General features: G+C 38.2%; 1 protein-coding gene across 1 annotated transcript in view; it reads left to right on the forward strand.

Annotated features, from left to right (window-relative positions):
- QSER1 (glutamine and serine rich 1) overlaps positions 1–20,271 on the forward strand; it is an 85,497-nt gene that overhangs the window by 29,514 nt on the left and 35,712 nt on the right. The window contains exons 2-4 of the mRNA XM_017849725.1: positions 8,367–8,479; positions 9,162–9,323; positions 13,507–17,190. Of these exons, the coding sequence (XP_017705214.1) occupies positions 9,227–9,323; positions 13,507–17,190 (3,781 nt within the window). The 5' untranslated portion in view covers positions 8,367–8,479; positions 9,162–9,226. The remainder of the gene's footprint in view (positions 1–8,366; positions 8,480–9,161; positions 9,324–13,506; positions 17,191–20,271) is intronic.

Below are 20,271 nucleotides of genomic sequence, written 5' to 3' on the forward strand. Positions count from 1 at the left end.
TTTTTTGGGAGACAGAGTCTTGCTCTGTCATCCAGGCTAGAGTTAAGTGGCATGATCACCTATGAACTCCTGGGCCAAAGTGTGCAGCTGGGACTACAGGCAAGCACCACTATGCCTGGCAAATTTTTAAAAGTTTTTTAGAGACTAAGTATCACTGTGTTGCTCAGTCTGGTATCAAGTACTCCTCTGGCCTCAACTTCTTTTTACTTTGCTTTTGATAACCTTCACAGTTTTCAGAAGTACTGGGCAAGTATTTTGTAGGACACCCGTCTTTTGGAATTTGCCTAATGTTTTTTCTTTTCGTGTTTAGACTGGTGTTACCGGTTTTGAGGAGGGAGACCACGGGGCAAAGTGTCAGTTTCATCACATCATGTCAGTGGTACATACTATCAGTGTGATTTATCACTAATAGGCCTTTATCACCAGTCGATTCTCGTCAGGTTTCTACACTGTAAAGTTACTCCTTTTTTTCCGCCTTTCAATACTATACTCTTTGGAAAGGCATCACTGTGTGCAGTCCACACCTGCGTGGGGAGTTATGGTCTCCCTCCTTTAGGATAGAGAATCTACATAAATTAATTGGGAATTCCTCAAGGGAAATTTGTCTCTTCCTCTCTATTCAATCATTTAATTATCAGTATGGACCCATGGATATATATTTTGTACTTAGGGTTACAATCCAGTACTATTTTGTTGCTCAAAATGTTCCTGCTTTGGTCATTGGGAACTCTTTCAATTAGCTTGTGTGTTCCTTTGACATAAATGTCTTTTTTCTCCCTTCTTTTCTGCCCCCTTTCTTTTTAGCACTTTCTTACTTTCTGGCACTACAAGATGCTCCAGACTCATCTTGTATATTTCCTGCCCCAGTACTAGAATCAGCCATTTCTCCAAGGAGCCTCGGTTCCTTTTTCTTGGAGAATGGTGTAAGAAACCCATCTGGGTACTGGGTATGTTCTTTGCTGCTGGATTGTCATTGCTTCTGGGCTCTGTCCGCCAGAGTAAGGAAATACACATGTAGCCTGTTTTAATATAGAGAATGATTGCTATGATTTTAAAAGCATATAAAATTGTAAGAGTATTTTGAAAATAACAGTTGGGCATTTGGGTTTTTGTATTAAGGGATTTCTGCATTGCGCTTTGAGTAGCAAAAGAATGAAGCTGGACTCCTGCCTCACACCATATAAAATAATTAATTTGAAATGGATCAGTCATCCTAAATGTAAAAGCTAAAACTAAAAAGAGAAAACATAGGCATAAATCTTCATGACCTTGGATTACAAGTTATTTCTTAGATATGCTATCAAAAGCATGAGTGACAAAGGAAAAAATAAATTAGACTTCAAAATAAAAAATTTTTGTGCTGTACCTGATACCATCAGAAAGTGAAAAGATAACCAATGAATGGAAAACAGCGATTAAAATAATAGATTTTTCAGGGACTTGTATGCAGCATATTTAAAGAACTCTTGTACTTTAATAATAAAAAGATAACCCAGTTAAAATATGAGCAAAGCATGTGAATAGACCCTTGTCCAAAGAAGATGCAAGTGGTCAATAAACACATGCAGAGATGCTCTACATTATTAGTCATCATGAGGTAAATGCAAATCAGAACCACTCCACACCTGTTAGGATGTCTATTATAGATAATGAGAAATATAGATAATAAATATTAGTGAGAATGTTGAGAAATTATAACTTACACTTTGCTGGTGGGAATGTAAAATGGTACAGCCACTTTGGAAAACAGTCTGGCCATTTCTCAAAATGTTAAACATGGAGTTTTCATTTGACCCAGCAAATTCATTCCTGGATATATATACCCAAGAGAAATTAAAGACATACATCTATGCAAAAACTTGTACATGAATGTTCATAGCATTGTCATGATAGCCCCAAAGTAGAAACAACCCAAATGTCCATCAGCTGATGAATGGATAAACAAAATGTGGTATATTCATACAACAGAATGTTCAGCCCTAAAAAGGAATGAGGTACTGATATATCCATGTTGTAACAAGGTGAACCTTGAAAACATATTTAGTGAAAGAAGCCAGTTATAAAAGGCCACATGTAGTATGATTCAGTTTGTATGAACTGTTTTGAATAGGCAAATCCATAGAGACAGAAGGTAGATCAGTGATTGCCAGAGGCTGAGAAGAGGAGGGAAATAGGACCAAGTGCTCATGGATACATGTTTATTTGGGGGGTGATCAAAATATTCTAAAATTAGATTGTGGTGACAGTTGCACAAGTCTGAATATTCTAAAAACCACTGATTAGCATACTTTAAAAGGGTGACCTTTATGGTATGAAAATTGTATTCCAAGTTTGTTTTTTTACAAAAACATTTAGAACAGAATAGCAAAAGATATTTAGGGATAAATTTAACAAAATACATGTAAGAATTATACACTAAACACTACAAAAGATTGTTGAGATAAATTAAAGACCAGAAACAGCTATACTGTATTCATGGCTGAAAAGATTCAGTACTTTTAAGATGGTATAGTTTTTCCCAAATTGGTGTTTAGATTCAGTGCAGTTTTTTTGTTGTCATAGAAATTGACAAGCTAACTCAAATGTATGTGGAAATACCTAGCACAGCAAAACAGTTTTGGAAAAAGAACAAATTTGGAAGATTTGTGTTATTGAATTGAAGACACTATAAATACAGTTGTATAAAAATATAGTTATTTGTGGATTGATTTATATGAACAGACATTGGTCAGTGTAATACTATAGTCAAGAAATAGAAACCCAAATATATGGTTTATTGATTTTTGACAGAGGTGCCAAGACAATTCAATAGGTAAAGAATAATCTTTTCCATATATAGTGTTGGAACCATTGCACATTGAAATTTTAAAAATGAGTATCAACACTTTACACCACATATAAAAAATTAACTCCAAATGGATTATAGCCCTGAATGGAAAAGTTGATACTATAAAACTTCCAGAAGAAAACACAACAGAAAATCTTTGAGGTTTTAAACTTAGACAAAGATTTCTTAGGTACAGCACCAAAAGTACAATAGATAAATTAAAAACTGATCAAAATTAAGAGCTTTTGCCCTTCTAAAGATACTGTTACAAGACTGAAAGCCACTGGGTGGGAGAAAATATTTGCAAAACATAACTGGCCAAGAATTTGCTCCAGAATATATAAGCAACTCTCAAAACGCAATAATAGAAAACAACCCAATAAAAATGGGCAGAATATTTCAGTAGTACTTTTACTAAAGATTTCTACGTGGAAGATGGTGAGATATTTATTGCACATCAATTAGAATGGCTATTTTTTTTTTTTTCCAGCCAGAGTCTCACTCTGTCGCCCAGGCTAGATGGAGTGCAGTGGTATGATTTCGGCTCATTGCAACCTCCAGCCTCCCAGGTTCAATCGGTTTTCATGCCTTAGCCTCCTGAGTAGCTGGAATTACAGATTTGTGCCACCATGCCTAGCTAATTTTTGGATTTTTAGTAGAGATGGGATTTTGCCATGTTGGCCAGGCTAGTCTTGAACTCCTGACTTCAAGCAATCCACCCAACCTCAGTCTCCCAAAGTGCTGGGATTATAGGTGTGAGCCACCACACCCAGCCTAATTTTTTTTTTTTTTTAAGTAACAACTTACAAACTAATAATACCTAGGGCCCACATGGATGGAGAGTTACTAGACATACATTATTGGTGGGAATGTAATATGTTATAGCCACTCTGGAAAACACGCAGTTTATCTGAGTTAAACATACGTTACTGTATAACTCAGTCATCTCCCTACTCAAGTGAAATTAAAACTTATGTTCACACAAAAACTTATGCACATGGGTATAGCATCTATATTCATGATTGCCCCAGATGTCTCTCAACTGGTGAGAAGGTTTTAAAAAACAAACCAACCGCCCAGGCGTGGTGGCTCACGCCTGTAATCCCACACTTTGGGAGGCTGAGGCAGGCGGATCTTGAGGTCAGGAGATCAAGACCATCCTGGCTAACATGGTGAAACCCCGTCTCTACTGAAAATACAAAAAATTAGCTGGGTGTGGTGGCGGGCGCCTGTGGTCCCAGCTACTCGGGAGGCTGAGGCAGGAGAATGGCATGAACCCGGGAGGCGGAGCTTGCAGTGAGCCAAGATTGCACCACTGCACTCCAGCCTGGGTGACAGAGCGGAGACTCCATCTCAAAAAAGAAAAAACAAAAACAAACAAAAAAAAACCAACTTTTGGTGCATCCATGCAATGGAGTACTGCTCAGCAATAAAAAGGAATGAATCACTGATAGAAATAACACATAGATAAATCTCAGAGGTGTTACACTAAGTGAAAAGTGAGACACAAAGACTACGTATTAAATAATTCCATTTATATGACATTTTGGAAAAGGTAAAATCACAGAAGCAGAAAACAGATCTGGGGACTTGATGGTAGGATGTGCTTACTGCAGAGACGGGGAATCTTTGTGGTGATGGAGGTGTTCTCTCCCTTGGTTTTTGTGGTTTGTTTATGCAGGTATCAGAACACACACTAGAGGGCCAGGCGCAGTGGCTCACTCCTGTAATCCCAGCGCTTTGGGAGGCCGAGGTGGGCAGATCACCTGAGGTCGAGAGTTCAAGACCAGCATGGCGAAACCCTGTCTCTACTAAAAGTACAAAAAAATTAGCCTGGCGCAGTGGTGCGTGCCTGTAATCCCAGCTCCTCCGGAGGCTGAGGCAGGAGAATTGCTTGAACCTAGGAGGTGGAGGTTGTGGTGAGCCGAGATCGCACCACTATACTCCAGCCTGGGCGACAGAGTGAGACTCTTGTCTCAATAAAAAAAGACCAGGCACGGTGGCTCACGCCTGTAATCCCAGCACTTTGGGAGGCCGAGGCGGGTGGATTACGAGATCAGGAGATCAAGACCATCCTGGCCAACATGGTGAAACCTCATCTCTACTAAAATACAAAAAATTAGCTGGGTGTGATGTGGGTGCCTATAGTCCCAGCTACTTGGGAGGCTGAGGCAGGGGAATCACTTGAACCCAGGAAGTGGAGGTTGCAGTGAACTGAGATCGCACCACTGCACTCCAGTCTGGTGACAGAGCAAGATTCCATCTCAAGAAAAAAAAAGCCCCAGAAAAGGTGAATTCTACCCATGCAAATTATACCTAATTTTTAAAAAGCGAAAATATGAGAAACTTGAACCTTGAACTTTACCTCACACCATACACACAAAAAAATCTCAAAATGAGTCATAGACCTAAACATAAAAGCAAAAACATTAAAACTTATAAAACATAGGAGAATATATTAGTTGACTTTGGGTTGGTGAAGATTTCTTAGGACACCAAAAGCACAAACTATAAAACAAAACATCTTGATAATTCACATTGAGCAAAAATTAAAACCTCATTATTTAAAGACACTGGAGGCCAGATGTGCTGGCTCACGCCTGTAATCCCAGCACTTTGGGAGTCCAAGGTGGGTAGATTGCTTGCTTTAGTCCAGGAGTTCCAGAACAGCCTGGGCAACGTGGATAAGCCTTGTCTCTACAAAAAGTTGGCCGGTGGTGGTGGCGCATGCCTATAGTCCCAGCTACTCAGGAGACTGAGGAGAAAATCACCTGAGCCCAGGAAGTTGAGGCTGCAGTAGCCATAATCATGCCACTGCACTCCAGGTTGGGCGACTGGAGTGAGACCCTGTCTCAAAAGAAGAGAAGGAAAAAAAAAGGAATAAATAAATAAAGACACTGGAAAATGAAAGAGAATGAAAAGGCAAGCCAATAGACTGGGAGAAAATACTCCCAGTACATATATTTGACAATGAATTCCCTGTCTCAAAAAAAGAGAAGGAAAAAAAAAAGGAATAAATAAATAAAGACACTGGAAAATGAAAGAGAATGAAAAGGCAAGCCAATAGACTGGGAGAAAATACTCCCAATACATATATTTGACAATGAATTTTGATCCAGGATATGTAAAGAACTCTTAAAACCCAATAAGAAGGGAAACAACTCAGGTTTGGTTTTTGTTTTCAGCTTTTATTTTAGATTCAGGGGGTACATGTGCAGGTTTGTTACAGCATGATGCTGAAGTTTGGAATACAAATGATCCTGTTACCTGGGTACTCAGCATACTAGCTGACAGTTTGATTTCCAGTCCTTACCCCACTTCTTCCCTCCTCTAGTAGCCCCCAGTTTCTGTTACTGCCATCTTTATGTCCGAGTACCCAATATTTAGCTCACACTTATTAGTGAGAACATGTGGTATTTGGTTTTCTGTGCCTGCATTAATTTGATTAGGATTATAGCCTCCAGCAGCATCCATATTGCTTCAAAGGACATGATTTTGTTCTTTTTAATTAAAGGTTGTGTGGTATTCTAAGATGTTTGTGTACCACATTTTCTTTATCCAGTCAACTGCTGATGGCACCTGGGTTGACTCCATGTCTTTGCTATTGTGAAAATGCTGCAATGAACATGCGAGTAAATATCTGTTTGGTAGAATGACTTGTTTCCTTTTGGATGTATACCCAGTAATGAAATTGATGACAACTTAGATCTTTTAAAAGGGCTAAAGATTTGAATAAACTTCACAGGAGAAGCTAAAAGAATAACCTTACAAACATACAGGAAGGTGCACCTCCTCGTATGTTATCAGAGAAATGCAAATTAAGCCACAATGGTACTCCACTGAACTCACCTAGAATGGCTAAAATTAAGAAGACTGAAAAGATCAAGTATTGACAGATGTAAAACTACTGGAATGTTGATACTTCACTTTTTTTTTTTCTTGGAGACAGAGTCTTGTTCTGTCACCCAGGCTGGAGTACAATGGTGCAATCTCAGCTCACTGCAACCTCTGCCTCCTGGGTTCAAGCGATTCTCGTGCCTCAACCTCCAGAGTAGCTGGAATTAGAGACCTGTGCTACCATACCCAGCTAATTTTTGTATTTTTAGTAAAGATGGGGTTCTCCCATGTTGGCCAGGCTAGTCTTGAACTGCTGACCTCAAGTGATCCACCTGCCTCACCCTCCCAAAGTGCAGGGATTATAGGCATGAGCCACCACACCAGGCTGTGTTGCAGACGTTAGTAAGGACACATTACCTTAACCACTTCAAGCTCAGAATCATCAGTAATGAGACAAACTGACATCGTGTGCCTTCTCCTGTGATGCAATAAGAAGTACACAACAGGCCAGGTGTGGTGGCTCATACCTGTAGTCCTAGCTACTTGGGAGGCTGAGGCAGGAGGATTGCTTGAGCCCAGGAATTGGAGGCTACAATGAGCTATGATCCTGCTGCTGCACTCTAGCCTGGGCGACAGAGACCCTGTCTCTTAAGACAAATCCAGAATTTGGGACATCTTATAATTTAGTTGCCCTGGATTCTTCAAAAGGTCAAGGGATTAGGGATTAGGGGTTGGGTGAAGGCACTGATACTAAGTTAGAGAAATAACCAAATGAAATCACTGAATTTTGATTGAATCCTAGTTAAAAAGAGCTTAAAACTTATAGATGTTTGGCAACAATGGGGGAAACTGGAATATGACCTGTATATTATATGATTATTGAATTAATGCTAAATGTGTTTAATAGTGATATCTGGTTATATAAGAATGTCCTTGTTCCTATGAGATGCACCTGATGATATCTCCCAAGTTATTTTCAAGTTGTTTAGCAAAAAAACGAAAAGTGTGTGTGTGTGTGTGTGTGTGCAGAAAAATAAATGATGTTACAAAATCTTAATAGTTGTTGAATCTTAAGGGACAGGTATATGGGTGTTCATTGAAGTTTTGATTTTTCCTATGGGTTTAAAATATTCAAAATATTTCCCCTTTCCAAGGGGAGGGGGTAAAAAATCTTGTTTTGGACTACTCTGAAAATGTTTAAGCTTGAAGTTTTCTCAGTTATTGGGAAATAGTATTAATTCTTTATTTGAATTATCTGTTATTCCATAGACTACTATAATTAGGTTATGGAGGTTATTTCATCTGGTCCTTTTTTTATACAGATGAAATTAGTCCAACAATAATTGGGTCACTTATTTAAATTACACTGTAAGCCAGAAGTAGAGCCTGTACAATGAATTCAGCTCTCTGTTGTCCAGGATATTGCTTTTTCTGCTGCACCACATTACCTCTCCCAGTAAAAAGACTCTTGTTTGAGGTAGAGTTGAATTAAAGAAAATACTGTGTATTATTTTTCTCCTAATGCATCTTAAATATATTTTCTTCATTGTGATAGTATCGTCAGACTGTGTTTGATCCACTAATCTACAGGTCAGGAAGTTGGTCAAAGGTTTCTACTACTTTTATAGTTGCTCTTCTAGAAGCTTTTTTATCAAATGGTTTGGACTGTATATTTTGTTCACTGATTTTTAATGTCCTCTAGTTTAAGCTATGAAGAAGGACATCCCTCACACTCTGAAACAGATCTCCTTCAGAGACAGAGTTTTGCAGCCTCTCATCAGCTTCCTGGATATGCTCCCACACCTCAACCTACTGGTAACAATTCTCTTGTGAAATATACTATGAGTCTGGGTACATTTAGTGAATAAGAAGGAAAACCAATTTTCATGTGTTGGGTTCTCAATGTGTAGGACATACTCATGCCATGGGAAATGAGAGTATAAGCTTGTTTTTTGTTTTTGTTTTTGACATTGCTGTCTTGGCCGGGCTGGAGTACAATGGCGTGATCTTGGCTCACTGCAACCTCCACCTCCAGGGTTCAAGTGATTCTCCTGCTTCAGCCTCCCGAGTAGCTGGGACTACAGGCGCCTGCCACCATGCCCGGCTAATTTTTGTACTTTTTAGTAGAGACGGAGTTTCACCATATTGGCCAGGCTGGTCTCAAACTCCTGACCTTGTGATCCTTCCCCCTCGGCCTCCAGAAGTGCTGGGATTACAGGTGTGAGCTGCCGCACCCGGCCAAAGCTTTGGTTTTTACCAACAGGGAATATTTATATAATTAATAAATTAAAAGATCTTCTTTCATGCATCTTTGGAGATTTTAAATTATAAATATGCTTGGTCAAATTGATATGTTTACTATCAAAATAAAACCATTTGGGGTTGTAGAATGTTTTGGCCTCGATTTTCAGAAATTTTAAAATAGAGTCAGGAATATAATTTTATACAAGTACATATTTTTTTTTTACTTTGGGATATATTTTATCTTCAAATGTAGGTCTTTCTGGAATATTTGATACTAGTGTGAACAGTGCCAGCAGTAACACTAAAGAGTCTTCAGTGATGAATTTTCTGTCTACTGCTGAATCCCGAACTGCTCAGGCTGCTGCTTCAGGAACTACTCTCTTACCACAGTTCAGGGCTCCATCCTGGCAGACAGGTGATTCTCTGTTTTTAGAATTTTTAAGTCCTATAAAATGCTGATGAAAATATACATTTGATGGCCTTGTCATTGTGGCTGGGAGTTTTGTTACAATATTGATTTTCCACTGAACTTTAAGACCTGGAATTTTTCAAAATTTTCAGGTGAATAAAATTCAAGAATTTATTACTGGCAGAAATTTAGTTTTAGCATTCTGACAAAAACTAATAAGTTGACATTGAGGGGTAATGATTAAAGAAGGTCTGATACAAGGTTTATATCTAGCAATTACTTGTCTACTTGAAAGAAGCAAAGATTAAAATTTATTTTAGTGACTTCAAAATGGATAGGTGGTATAGTAAAAAAATTCTTGGGACTCATTTCATTGTTAGTGTTATATAAAGTTATCCTTAATTGGATAGATTAAATCATTAATAAGAGCCATTACAAGTTGATATTATGATGTGCCCATTTTCCAGCAATAATTACAAGGTCTATAATGTGCTTTTCTATTTTTTCTATCATTTTTCTTATTTTACTTTTCAACCGTTTCTCATCAAAAGTTGTATATATGGCCGGGCGCGGTGGCTCAAGCCTGTAATCCCAGCAGCACTTTGGAGCCGAACGCGGCGGATCACGAGGTCAGGAATCGAGACCATCCTGGCTAACACTGCTGAAAACCCCGTCCTACAAAATACAAAAAAACTAGCCGGGCGAAGTGGCGGGCGCCTGTAGTCCCAGCTAGCGGGAGGGACTGAAGGCAGGAGAAGCTAAACCGCGGAGGCGGAGCTTGCAGTCAGCCGAGATCCCGGCCACGCACTCCAGCCCCCGCGCAGAAGTGAGACTCTGCCTCAAAAAAAAAAAAAAAAAAAAAAAAAAGTTGTATATATATAGTTTCCCTGTTTTTGTGTATACAGAATGTTTTTGGATTTTTTTTGAGTTTCGTTGTCTTAAAGAAGAAATGTCATAGTGTATTTGAGAATATGTTTTTAAGGGATAGCTATAGGAAATAGTATTTTAACATTCTCATGTAAATTCCACTAATAGAAGTTTCTCAGTATACCTTAGCGACTTTTTTTTCCTGCTTCTAAGGAGATAATTAATGATTTGGTGAAATAAAATATTTTAAAACACAGCTTTATTTTTACTGCCTGAAATAATTTTATATTTCATGTATTTTCGTATTAGTATATTAGTTAGATTTTCCTATCTATATAGTAGTGCTGAAACTTGAGAGTTGAAGAAATTGTAAAACAAAAGAAAATCTGTTTATGTTTCTGTAAAGTGTTTTACTCTTGTGTAGTTTGTTTTAAAGTTTTTTTGGCTTTTTAGGTTTCAATTTTGTTTTGTTTTGTTTTTTGAGACAGAGTCTTACTCTGTCGTGCAGGCTGGAGTGCAGTGGCACAATCTTGGCTCACTGCAACCTCTGCGTCCTGGGTTCAAGTGATTCTTGTTGTGCCTCAGCCGCCTGAGTAGCTGGGATTACAGGCATGCACCACCATGCCCGGCTAATTTTTATGTTTTTAGTAGAGATGGGGTTTCACCACATTGGGCAGGCTGGTCTCAAACTCCTGACCTCACGTGATCTGCCTGCCTCGGCCTCCCAAAAGCGCCCGGCCTAGGATTCAATTTTTAACAATTCATTTTTACAATTATTTGTTAAATTGCATTTAACAATTCATTTGTATCTGATCCTATAATTGAATTGCATTCAGAAAGGCTTGGACTCTCAGGTTAGTAGGTAGAAGTTTTTTTATTTTTATTTTTTCAGAGCATGACTGATATTACTATCATATAGACATTTAAAAGAAATTTAATGGATTTTTGAGCACATTAAACTGGACCTAAACTAATGTACTCTAAATGGGAAATAAAATGAAATTGAGACAAAACATACACAACATATAAGGAACATCTTCTTTTGACATGTTTGAGATTATAATATGAGCAAGAGATGCATTTCAAAATAGCTTCTGTGGGCATACTGTGGTGAATTTGCTAGCCTCTGTGACTCCCTTCTACATTAATCTAATAAATCATGCAGAAGTAAGTCAAGTAAGAAAGATCTTTTATCACTCTACTGGATAGAAGGATTTCAAGAAATAGAAGCTCCTTACCACCACTTTAAGCCCCAGATATTCTCTGTCCTTTCTAACTAGCCTCTCCTCATTCTAGGCATAACTGTGATAGTGTCAGTCACCATGTAATTATAATTGGTTCTTTAAATATGATTTGATATATGTGACATAAAACACTTAACCTCATAATAACCATTAAAACTGAATCCATTATTTGTAACTTTACATTTAAATGTCAGTTCTTTATTGCTGTTTACTTATTATGTTTTAACGCCCCCCTCCCCCCACCCCAACACACACACAAAAGAACAACAGGAGATCTCTGGTAAAGAGCAGTAGAGCCAGTTGGTTGGAGTTTCATGAATATCACGTGACCCTCAGCAAGTCACATCACCAGTCAACCCCCGTTTCCTCATTGCTAGAGCAAAGGAGTTGAACTATATTATCTCAAAAGACTATTCTAGTTCCTGTCAGTTTCAGTGTATTTTAAACATTTCTAAGTGTTATTTATTCTTTCAAGTGCCACTAGATATTTTCTATCTTTGTAATAGTAATTCTTTTGGATATTTAATGGAAAGTGGGAAAATATTTTCAAAGAGCCAGAGAATTGTTTTCCCCATTTTCCAAAATGAAAAAAAAAATTTAATGGAAGTTCACATAAAACATTTAAATAGTAAAAGGTATATAAAGTGGAAAGTGATAGTTCCTAACTTTTCAAAAGGAATTAACAGTTTGTTATTTATTTTTATTGGATATCCTTCTATGTCAAAACATATACATCCACCTTCATCAATGTTTATGGCAATAGTATTATTGTGATATGCCATAATTATTTGATTGATCCCTTGTTTATGGACTTTTTGTTGTTTCTACTTACTGTAAACAGTAACTATAATGAACATCTGGTACAAATATTTTTGTATGCACTTATTTCTATAGAATACATTTCTACAGAGCTATCGGATCACAAGGGTATACCCAGTTTTACTTTTGCTATATGTGGCTAAAATGCTGTCCTGAAATGTTAACAGTCTCTTTCTGACAGTACTTTATTAATTTCTGATCAACTTTTCGTGATAAACATGCATCTATTGTGATTGGGAAGTTGTTCCTAGGAAGTCAAAGCTTGAAATGCAAGAGATTTTTAAAGTGAATATATTGTGGTAAAAGAAACTGCAGTTCACTGACTGGTTTTTTATATTTATTTATCATGTTAGATGTAGGCAAGTTACTGTTTTTTTTTCCATTTTAATGTTATGTACATTTTAGTTTGTCCAATGGTATTTTGCGTTGGGACTTTGGGATAAATTAATCACTAGAGATAAGTACATTTTTACTGATTTCTTCATTTTCCTATGACCTTATCAAACTATATATAAATTCTCTTATATAACAATTACAGATATGAATTGCTGATATCATTGTAACTTCATTTTTGCTCTATGAAAGCTAGCTAATCCAGGCGTGGTGGCTTGCACCTATAATCCCATCACTTTGGGAGACCAAGATAGGAGGATCACTTGTGCCCAGGAGTTCAAGATAGCCTGAGCAACATTGCAAGACCCCATATCTCTACAAAATTTAAAAATTAACCAGGTTTTGGGGGCATGACCTGTAGTCTCAGCTACTTTGGACACTGCAGCTGCAGTGAGCTATGATCGCAACACTGTGCTTTAGCCTGGGCAACAGAGTAAGACCTTGTCTCTTTTTTTTTTTTTTTTTTTTTGAGACGGAGTCTTGCTCTGTCACCCAGGCTGGAGTGCAGTGGCCGGATCTCAGCTCACTGCAAGCTCCGCCTCCCGGGTTTACGCCATTCTCTTGCCTCAGCCTCCCGAGTAGCTGGGACTACAGGTGCCCGCTACCTCGCCTGGCTAGTTTTTTGTATATTTTAGTAGAGACGGGGTTTCACTATGAACATCTTGTCTCTTAAGAAAAAAAAAAAGAGGATGGAAGTGGGAAGCTAGCTATTTTGAAATGTAATTTCAAAATTTACATGCAGAATTTACTAGTCAAGTTTTTCAGTCTTAAGACATTTTAATAGGTTATGTAAGTCACTACTATGAAAACATATTAAAGTAATTGTACCATAATTACATAAAAATCTTTGTGCCTTTTCTTTATAGGCATGCATTCTTCAGCAGCAACTGAGCTGTTTGCTACTGGACCTTTGCCAAGCACTGGAACACTTCCACCATCTCTCTCTGCTTATCAGCATCCCACCACCTTCAGCAATAGAAACTTTGCTACCACTTCACCTTTGGTGCTTCAGGATTCAACTTTTAACACTACATCAAATGGAATTTTAAGTCATCATGACCCTTTGCTACAAATCAAGACTTCCCAGGGAACTGTTCCAACTGCTTTGGCATTTGAGCGCCTGGGCAGTTCTGTATTAAGTAACAGCATACCACCTCAGTCTTCAACATACCGCTCAGCTCAAGAGTCTGCACCCCATCTTTTACAACCTCAATTTAGTTTGTTGCCTTCAGCACTTGGGGGAGCCCAGCAGACTCCTCAAGCCTACAGTTCAACTCTCTTTACTAGTTCTACTGCTTCCATTGAAAGAGCTCTTCTTCGAGAATGTAGTGTTATTAAACACCATCAGCGGCCTTCAGGTACCCAGTCAATTCAGGCACAACTGACTGGTTCACAGCACTCCTTACATAGTTATCTATCAAATTCAAGTGTAGTTAATTTTCAGGAAACAACCAGGCAGTCTTTATCCTGTAGCCCAATTGGAGATTCCACTCAGGTGAGCAATGGAGGATTACAACAGAAGACCTCCCAGGTCTCAGTGGAACTTGCTCAGTCTTACTCATCTGCGATTCCATCATCAGGGTATCCTCCTCCTACTACAAAAGTAAAAAGCTGTTCTACAGAACAACCACTAACATCAACCAAGACCCCTAAACCTCAAAGTATAATTCCTCCTGTGCAAACACTAAGCTATTCCAAACCTTTACATAACCAGAGTTCTGTAATATCGGGCCAAGCACAAATTTATTCTACAGCGCAGCTACCAAGCCTTTTATCAGTCAGTCAGTCCCAAAATTATGGTTTAGTACAGCCACATAATGTGCCATCTATTGTTCATTCACAGGTTTATAGGTCCAGCAAGGTGGAGAAATTGCCACCCTTGTATAAAACATTGACTTTTTCTGGGTCATCTCAGACTATAACTCCTGAAAATCAGACGCTTAGTTATTCATCTAATCAGCAAGAGGTATTGTCTTCAGTTACAAATGAGAATTACCCTGCTCAAACAAGAGATCTGTCTTCAGTAAGTCAGTCTCAAAGTTACTCATCTGGTCACTCTCAGGGTTTATCACCAGTTAGCCAGACACAGGTTAGCTATTCATCTCAATCACAAGTTTTGTCAGTTGTTAGTCCTTCAGAAAGCTATGCTTCAGGGGAGTCCCTAACATTAACAGCCCCTTCTCTTTCTTATTCTTCTGCCTCTCGGGCTCAGAATTTGCCAGACTCTAGCCCGACCCAGAATTATATTTCTATGCATTCTTCTCAAAATGTTCAGACTCAAGAGTCATCATCTCCCCAGTCCCAGAAGTTTTTGCCTGGTGTCCAGTCATCATCTTTTGCATCCTCTACTCATTGTCAGACATTACAAAATAACATAACTTCCCCTGACCCAAAGTCTTATGCTGAAAGAAAGCTTGACTCAGATGTGTATACGTCTTCAAAGCAAGAAGATGGTTTTCCAATGCAAGAGTTACAGGTATTGCAGCCACAAGCATCTCTTGAGTCGTCAACCCAAAGGCTATCTGATGGGGAAATTAATGCTCAAGAATCAACTTATAAGGTGTCAAAAGCAGATGACAGATATTCTCAGAGTGTAATCAGAAGTAATTCCCGTCTTGAAGATCAAGTTATTGGGGTTGCTCTACAAGCGTCAAAGAAAGAAGAAAGCATTGTTGGTTCAGTGACACAACTTAACCAACAAATTGGCCAAGTCAGTAATGCAGCTACCCTTGATCTTAAGAATGCAACTAATTTAATACAGACTCCACAAATAAGGTTGAATACTAAAGACTTAAAGCAGCAGCATCCTCTTGTACTTAAGGTGCATGAATCCAAGGTCCAGGAACAACACAATCAAATAATTAATGCTTCATCTCAGATTCAAATTCCAAATCATGCTTTAGGGCATGGCCCTCAGGCATCTCTTCCTAATACACAGGTCCTTTTAGATTCTGCCTGTGATTTACAGATTCTTCAGCAGTCAATACTGCAGGCAGGTTTAGGTCAAGTAAAGGCATCTTTACAAGCACAGCGTGTTCAAAGCCCTCAACAAATAGTACATCCTTTCCTTCAGATGGAAGGTCATGTTATTCAAAGCAATGGCAATCATTCTCAGCAGCAACTCCATCCTCAAAATTCTGAAGTTATGAAAATGGACCTCTCTGAGTCTTCAAAACCGTTACAACAACATCTAACAACAAAGGGCCATTTTGGTGAAACAAATCAACATGACTCAAAGAATCAGTTTGTTTCTCTTGGATCGATGTGTTTCCCAGAGGCAGTGCTTCTTAGTGATGAAAGAAATATTTTATCAAATGTAGATGATATCTTAGCAGCTACAGCAGCAGCTTGTGGAGTTACACCTTCTGAATTTTCCAAGTCAACTTCAAATGAAACCATGCAGGCTGTTGAAGATGGTGATTCTAAATCTCATTTTCAGCAGTCATTAGATGTCAGGCATGTGACTTCAGATTTTAACTCTATGACAGCTACAGTAGGAAAGCCACAGAATATAAATGATACTTCCTTAAATGGAAATCAGGTTACTGTGAACCTTTCACCAGTACCTACCCTTCAGTCAAAAATGACTCTTGATCAACAGCACATTGAAACACCTGGTCAAAATATACCAACTAAAGTAACTTCAGCAGTGGTTGGACCAAGTCATGAAGTCCAAGAGCAAAGTTCTGGCCCATTCAAGAAACAGTCTGCTACCAATCTTGAATCTGAAGAAGACAGTGAAGTTCCTGTTGATAGTACATTAAATAATAACAGAAACCAAGAGTTTGTTTCTAGTAGTAGAAGTATAAGTGGAGAGAGTGCTACATCAGAGAGTGAATTTACCTTAGGGGGTGAGGACAGTGGTGTGTCAGTGAACCCAGCTAGGAGTGCACTGTTGGCCATGGCCCAATCTGGGGATGCAGTCAGTGTCAAGATTGAAGAAGAAAACCAAGATTTAATGCATTTTAACCTTCAAAAGAAAAGAACTAAAGGAAAAGGGCAAGTTAAAGAGGAAGACAATAGTAATCAGAAACAGCTGAAAAGACCTACCCAAGGCAAACGCCAGAATCCAAGGGGAACAGATACATACTTACCATATACTCCTCCTTCCTCAGAAAGCTGCCATGATGGTTATCAGCATCAAGAAAAAATGAGACAGAAGATCAAAGAGGTGGAGGAAAAACAACCAGAAGTCAAAACAGGATTTATTGCGTCTTTCTTAGATTTCCTGAAATCTGGGCCCAAGCAGCAGTTTTCCACTCTTGCTGTACGAATGCCTAACAGGACTAGACGGCCAGGGACCCAGATGGTTCGTGCATTTTGTCCCCCACCACTTCCCAAGCCTTCATCTACAATACCCACACCTTCAGTGTCTGAAACTGGCAGTAACAGTCCATCAGATAAAGTTGATAATGAACTTAAAAACTTGGAACATTTATCTTCATTTTCTTCTGATGAAGATGATCCTGGATGTAGTCAAGATGCTTATAAAAGCATCTCCACTCCCTTAACTACTTTGGATGCTACTTCTGATAAAAAGAAGAAAACAGGTAAAGTTTTAAAATTTAGATTCATAATTATTCTTTTTCGGGCTAGAGCCCACATTTTAAGCTTTTTTCACTTAAAGCAGGTCTGCAAGTATATTTTCAGGACAAAATGTATAGGTAGGTATCTTAAGGACTTTTTAAAAAAAATTATCTTGCCTGTAGGAAAGGTCTGGGTTTTAGGTTAAGTAGTTCTGATTTTCTTGGCTTTTGCCAAAGGCAGCATAATCTGTACAGTGTGCCATCCAGATTTCTCTAATCTGAGACATCGTGAGGTAATTGAGGCACTGTATCGTGGGTATTGCTGTAGTATAAACCTGATACATTTTCTTAGTTTGCCAATTTTATCTGAAGATTAACATTTTAGTATTAAATATGGTTATGTTTAAATATGTTGCAATAGTCCAAGTGACAAATGATAGCTTTTTTCAGATGAGACAACAGGGATGTTACAGAGTTAAAATCTGAACCATTAAATATGGTTATGTGCAGCATGCGTATAATAAGTAAGATAAAATTTTAAAATGTTGTGCTGGCTCCAGATTATGTACCCAAATCTTTGGGTATGTGTTTCACTTGACTCTGTGGCTAAGGGAGCTTTAGAGGAAATATTTTAAGAAGCATTGACTTATATAAACAATTGGCAGTAAGTATGGAATTTTCTATTGTAAGAAACATGCCAAGGAAAAATTTATTTGTAACAATAATACAACTGCCACCTCTGTGCCAGGAACTAGTAGCAGTGTTGTGAGATACACATTGTTATCTCCAATATACAGATGATATAACTGAGAATAAATGAATTATGTGGGCCTATACCCCTAGTAAGTGACAGAGCTGGAATCTGAACCCAGGTTTGTCTGGTTCTAGAGCCCACATTCTTTCTCAGCTCTTTAGGATAAATAGGGTGGTGCTTGAAGACTTAAACTTTGTTTTGTAACATACTTCCCAGCTTCTCCCTGGACTTGACTACCTTTAACTTCTAAAGTGTTACGTGACAACTGGTATCCAAATAATCTGTTAGCATAAATATCTGATAATACATTTCTAAAGAATTCTCATTTCATTACACAGGGAAATTAACATGATAGAAAGTCAGTCTTAGATTCAAAGACATTACTACCATGGATGTGTCTAATCCTAGTACGGTTTTATAACGGCTCCCCCAGTTCAGAGTGCTTTGCAATCACTATTATATTCCCTCTTACATTCCCAGAATAAACCTTTTGTAATCTCGGTTCTAAAACATGAGTCTAAAACTAGTTTCTTCCAGACATATGTTATCTCATTTTTAGTTAAAATCATCACTATCAACCTAATCCTTACTATTATGTCTTCGAAGTTCTCTTACCACCATCCCTGTTGCCTCATCTGAAAAAAGCCATCATTTGTCACATGGACTATTGCAACTGACTACTCATTACAAACTTTTTTTCTTTTTTTATTATTTTAAGAGACAGAGTCTTGCTCTGTCACCCAGGCTGGAGTACAGTGGTGTGATACTGGCTCACTGAAGCCTCAAACTCCTGGGCCCAGGCAATCTTCCTTCCTCAGCCTCCTGAGCAACTGGGACTACAGGCACATGCCACCATGCCTGGCTAATTTTTTTAAAATCTCTTGTAAAGATGGGATCTTGCTATGTTGCCCAAGCTGGTCTTGAACTCCTGGCCTCAAGCAGACCTCCCGCCTTGGCCTCCCAAAGTGCTGGGATTATAGGCATAAACCACTGTGCCTGGCCTAGAATTTTTTCTCACCAGTCTCTATGCCAGTCCATCTTCCACAGTGTCAACAGATTCGTCTTTATAAAAAAGGAAAGCTGATTTTACTTCTATTTCAAAACACCTCTGTGCTTCATGGGAAAATAAAGATTATATGTAAAATTCCTTTTCCGTGTTTTACTCTCTTTCCACTGTCCCTCTTCTGTGACAATTGAATTTTCATTGTTTCTTGGATGTCTGTCCCCTTCCACAGTTGTGAACCTTTGAACACATTTTCTCTGTGTAGACTACTCTCTTCGCCAGTTTTTAGTCTAGAAGATACTTACTGATCTTTAAAGACTATTTTCAAAGTCATGTTGTAGACATTTTTCCAGACAGAATTAGTGCTCCTACCCTTTCAATTCCCACAGCCCTTAAATGTCAATGAAAGCATTTACTTTTGTGTTTTAATGTGTTCATTTATATTTGCATATTTCATTAGAAAGTGAATTCCTTCAAGCTAGTGCAGGGTTATGGTTGAGAATTTAGGCTTTAGAGTTAAATCACCTTGGGTTCAACTTCTAGAATCATAGCTCTGTGACTTTAGGGCATGTTCCTCATCTGTAAAATGGGACATAGTGATACAGTCAGTATATATAGATATAGTCGGTATATAGTAACCTCTCGGGTTTTTGAAAGGACTCAGGGACATAAGGAACATAATGCATAATCTGAGTCATTAATTGTAGTTATACTGTATTCATCTTTGTATTTGAAAGACCTGAAATGTAGCAGGTACTCGAATAATGAGTGAGGGTATGTAAAAGAAAAGTAGAACATTGAGGTGACCATGAGTTAAAGTAGCCAGGTTTGAGTTTTAATTTTGTGAGTAGAATTCTGAGTTTTGCACATAGGTTGTACAGTCCCAAACAGTTAAAATGAAGTCACAGAGATACGATGAGCCTGTGGTACTCCACATTTCACAGTTCCATGGTAAATAACTTAAAAGTGAGTATATCTTCCACTGATGCCAGTTTCCAAATACTTGTAATATTTTCTGTAACATAGGCTTGCTGTTAGTTTTTTGTGGACTGCTGTAGCCATTCTAAGCATATGAAGATGTCTTTAGTTGCAGCTGTTTCCTCCTGTTTTTTGACTTTTAAATTATTTTTGACTTTAAATTATTCACATGCCTAAAGGGCATATTCCTTGCTCTAAAATAATAAAGTTTTCTAGTTAAGTTTTTGATAAAATAATTATAAAGTAAGAAATTTACATATTTACTTTCATTATAGGAGTTGGATTAAGAAAAAAAGAAGAAACTAGGCCGGGCGCGGTGGCTCAAGCCTGTAATCCCAGCACTTTGGGAGGCCGAGACGGGCGGATCACG

This window comes from Rhinopithecus bieti, unplaced genomic scaffold (genome assembly GCF_001698545.2).
Source record: "Rhinopithecus bieti isolate Rb0 unplaced genomic scaffold, ASM169854v2 scaffold_32083, whole genome shotgun sequence".
NCBI lineage: Eukaryota > Metazoa > Chordata > Mammalia > Primates > Cercopithecidae > Rhinopithecus > Rhinopithecus bieti.